Source organism: Octopus bimaculoides, chromosome 22, assembly GCF_001194135.2.
Source record: "Octopus bimaculoides isolate UCB-OBI-ISO-001 chromosome 22, ASM119413v2, whole genome shotgun sequence".
Taxonomy (NCBI): Eukaryota; Metazoa; Mollusca; class Cephalopoda; order Octopoda; family Octopodidae; genus Octopus; species Octopus bimaculoides.
Window position 1 is genome coordinate 16,339,227 of NC_069002.1, and position 314 is coordinate 16,339,540.

General features: G+C 35.4%; 1 protein-coding gene across 1 annotated transcript in view; it reads left to right on the forward strand.

Moving 5' to 3' along the window:
* The window catches only part of LOC106872174 (sialin), a gene marked incomplete at its 3' end in the record, with an annotated part of 79,108 nt that extends 78,800 nt beyond the window's left edge, over positions 1–308 (forward strand). The window contains exon 10 of the mRNA XM_014919064.2: positions 240–308. Within this exon, the coding sequence (XP_014774550.1) occupies positions 240–308 (69 nt within the window). The remainder of the gene's footprint in view (positions 1–239) is intronic.
* Positions 309–314: the final 6 nt, after the last annotated feature.

Below are 314 nucleotides of genomic sequence, written 5' to 3' on the forward strand. Positions count from 1 at the left end.
TTTCTTGATCCCAAATTCCATGCCAATATCTTTGCTAATCATCTGCACAGCTGCCGTCAGACTCTCAATTTCTCTCTCAGTCTAAGCAAATAGCTTTAGGTCATCCATAAACCACAGGTTGTTTACTTTCCCCCTGCCTAGCATTTCATTTAAATTAACTAACACCACATTAAATAATTAATTAGTTAATTAATTAATTAGCATTTAACAATTTCCGTTGTATCCTTTTTGTGTTGCAGGGAACCCAAGCAGAATGGCAAATTGTTTTCTACATCTCAGCTGCCATTTATATTTTTGGTGCTGTCTTTTACTTC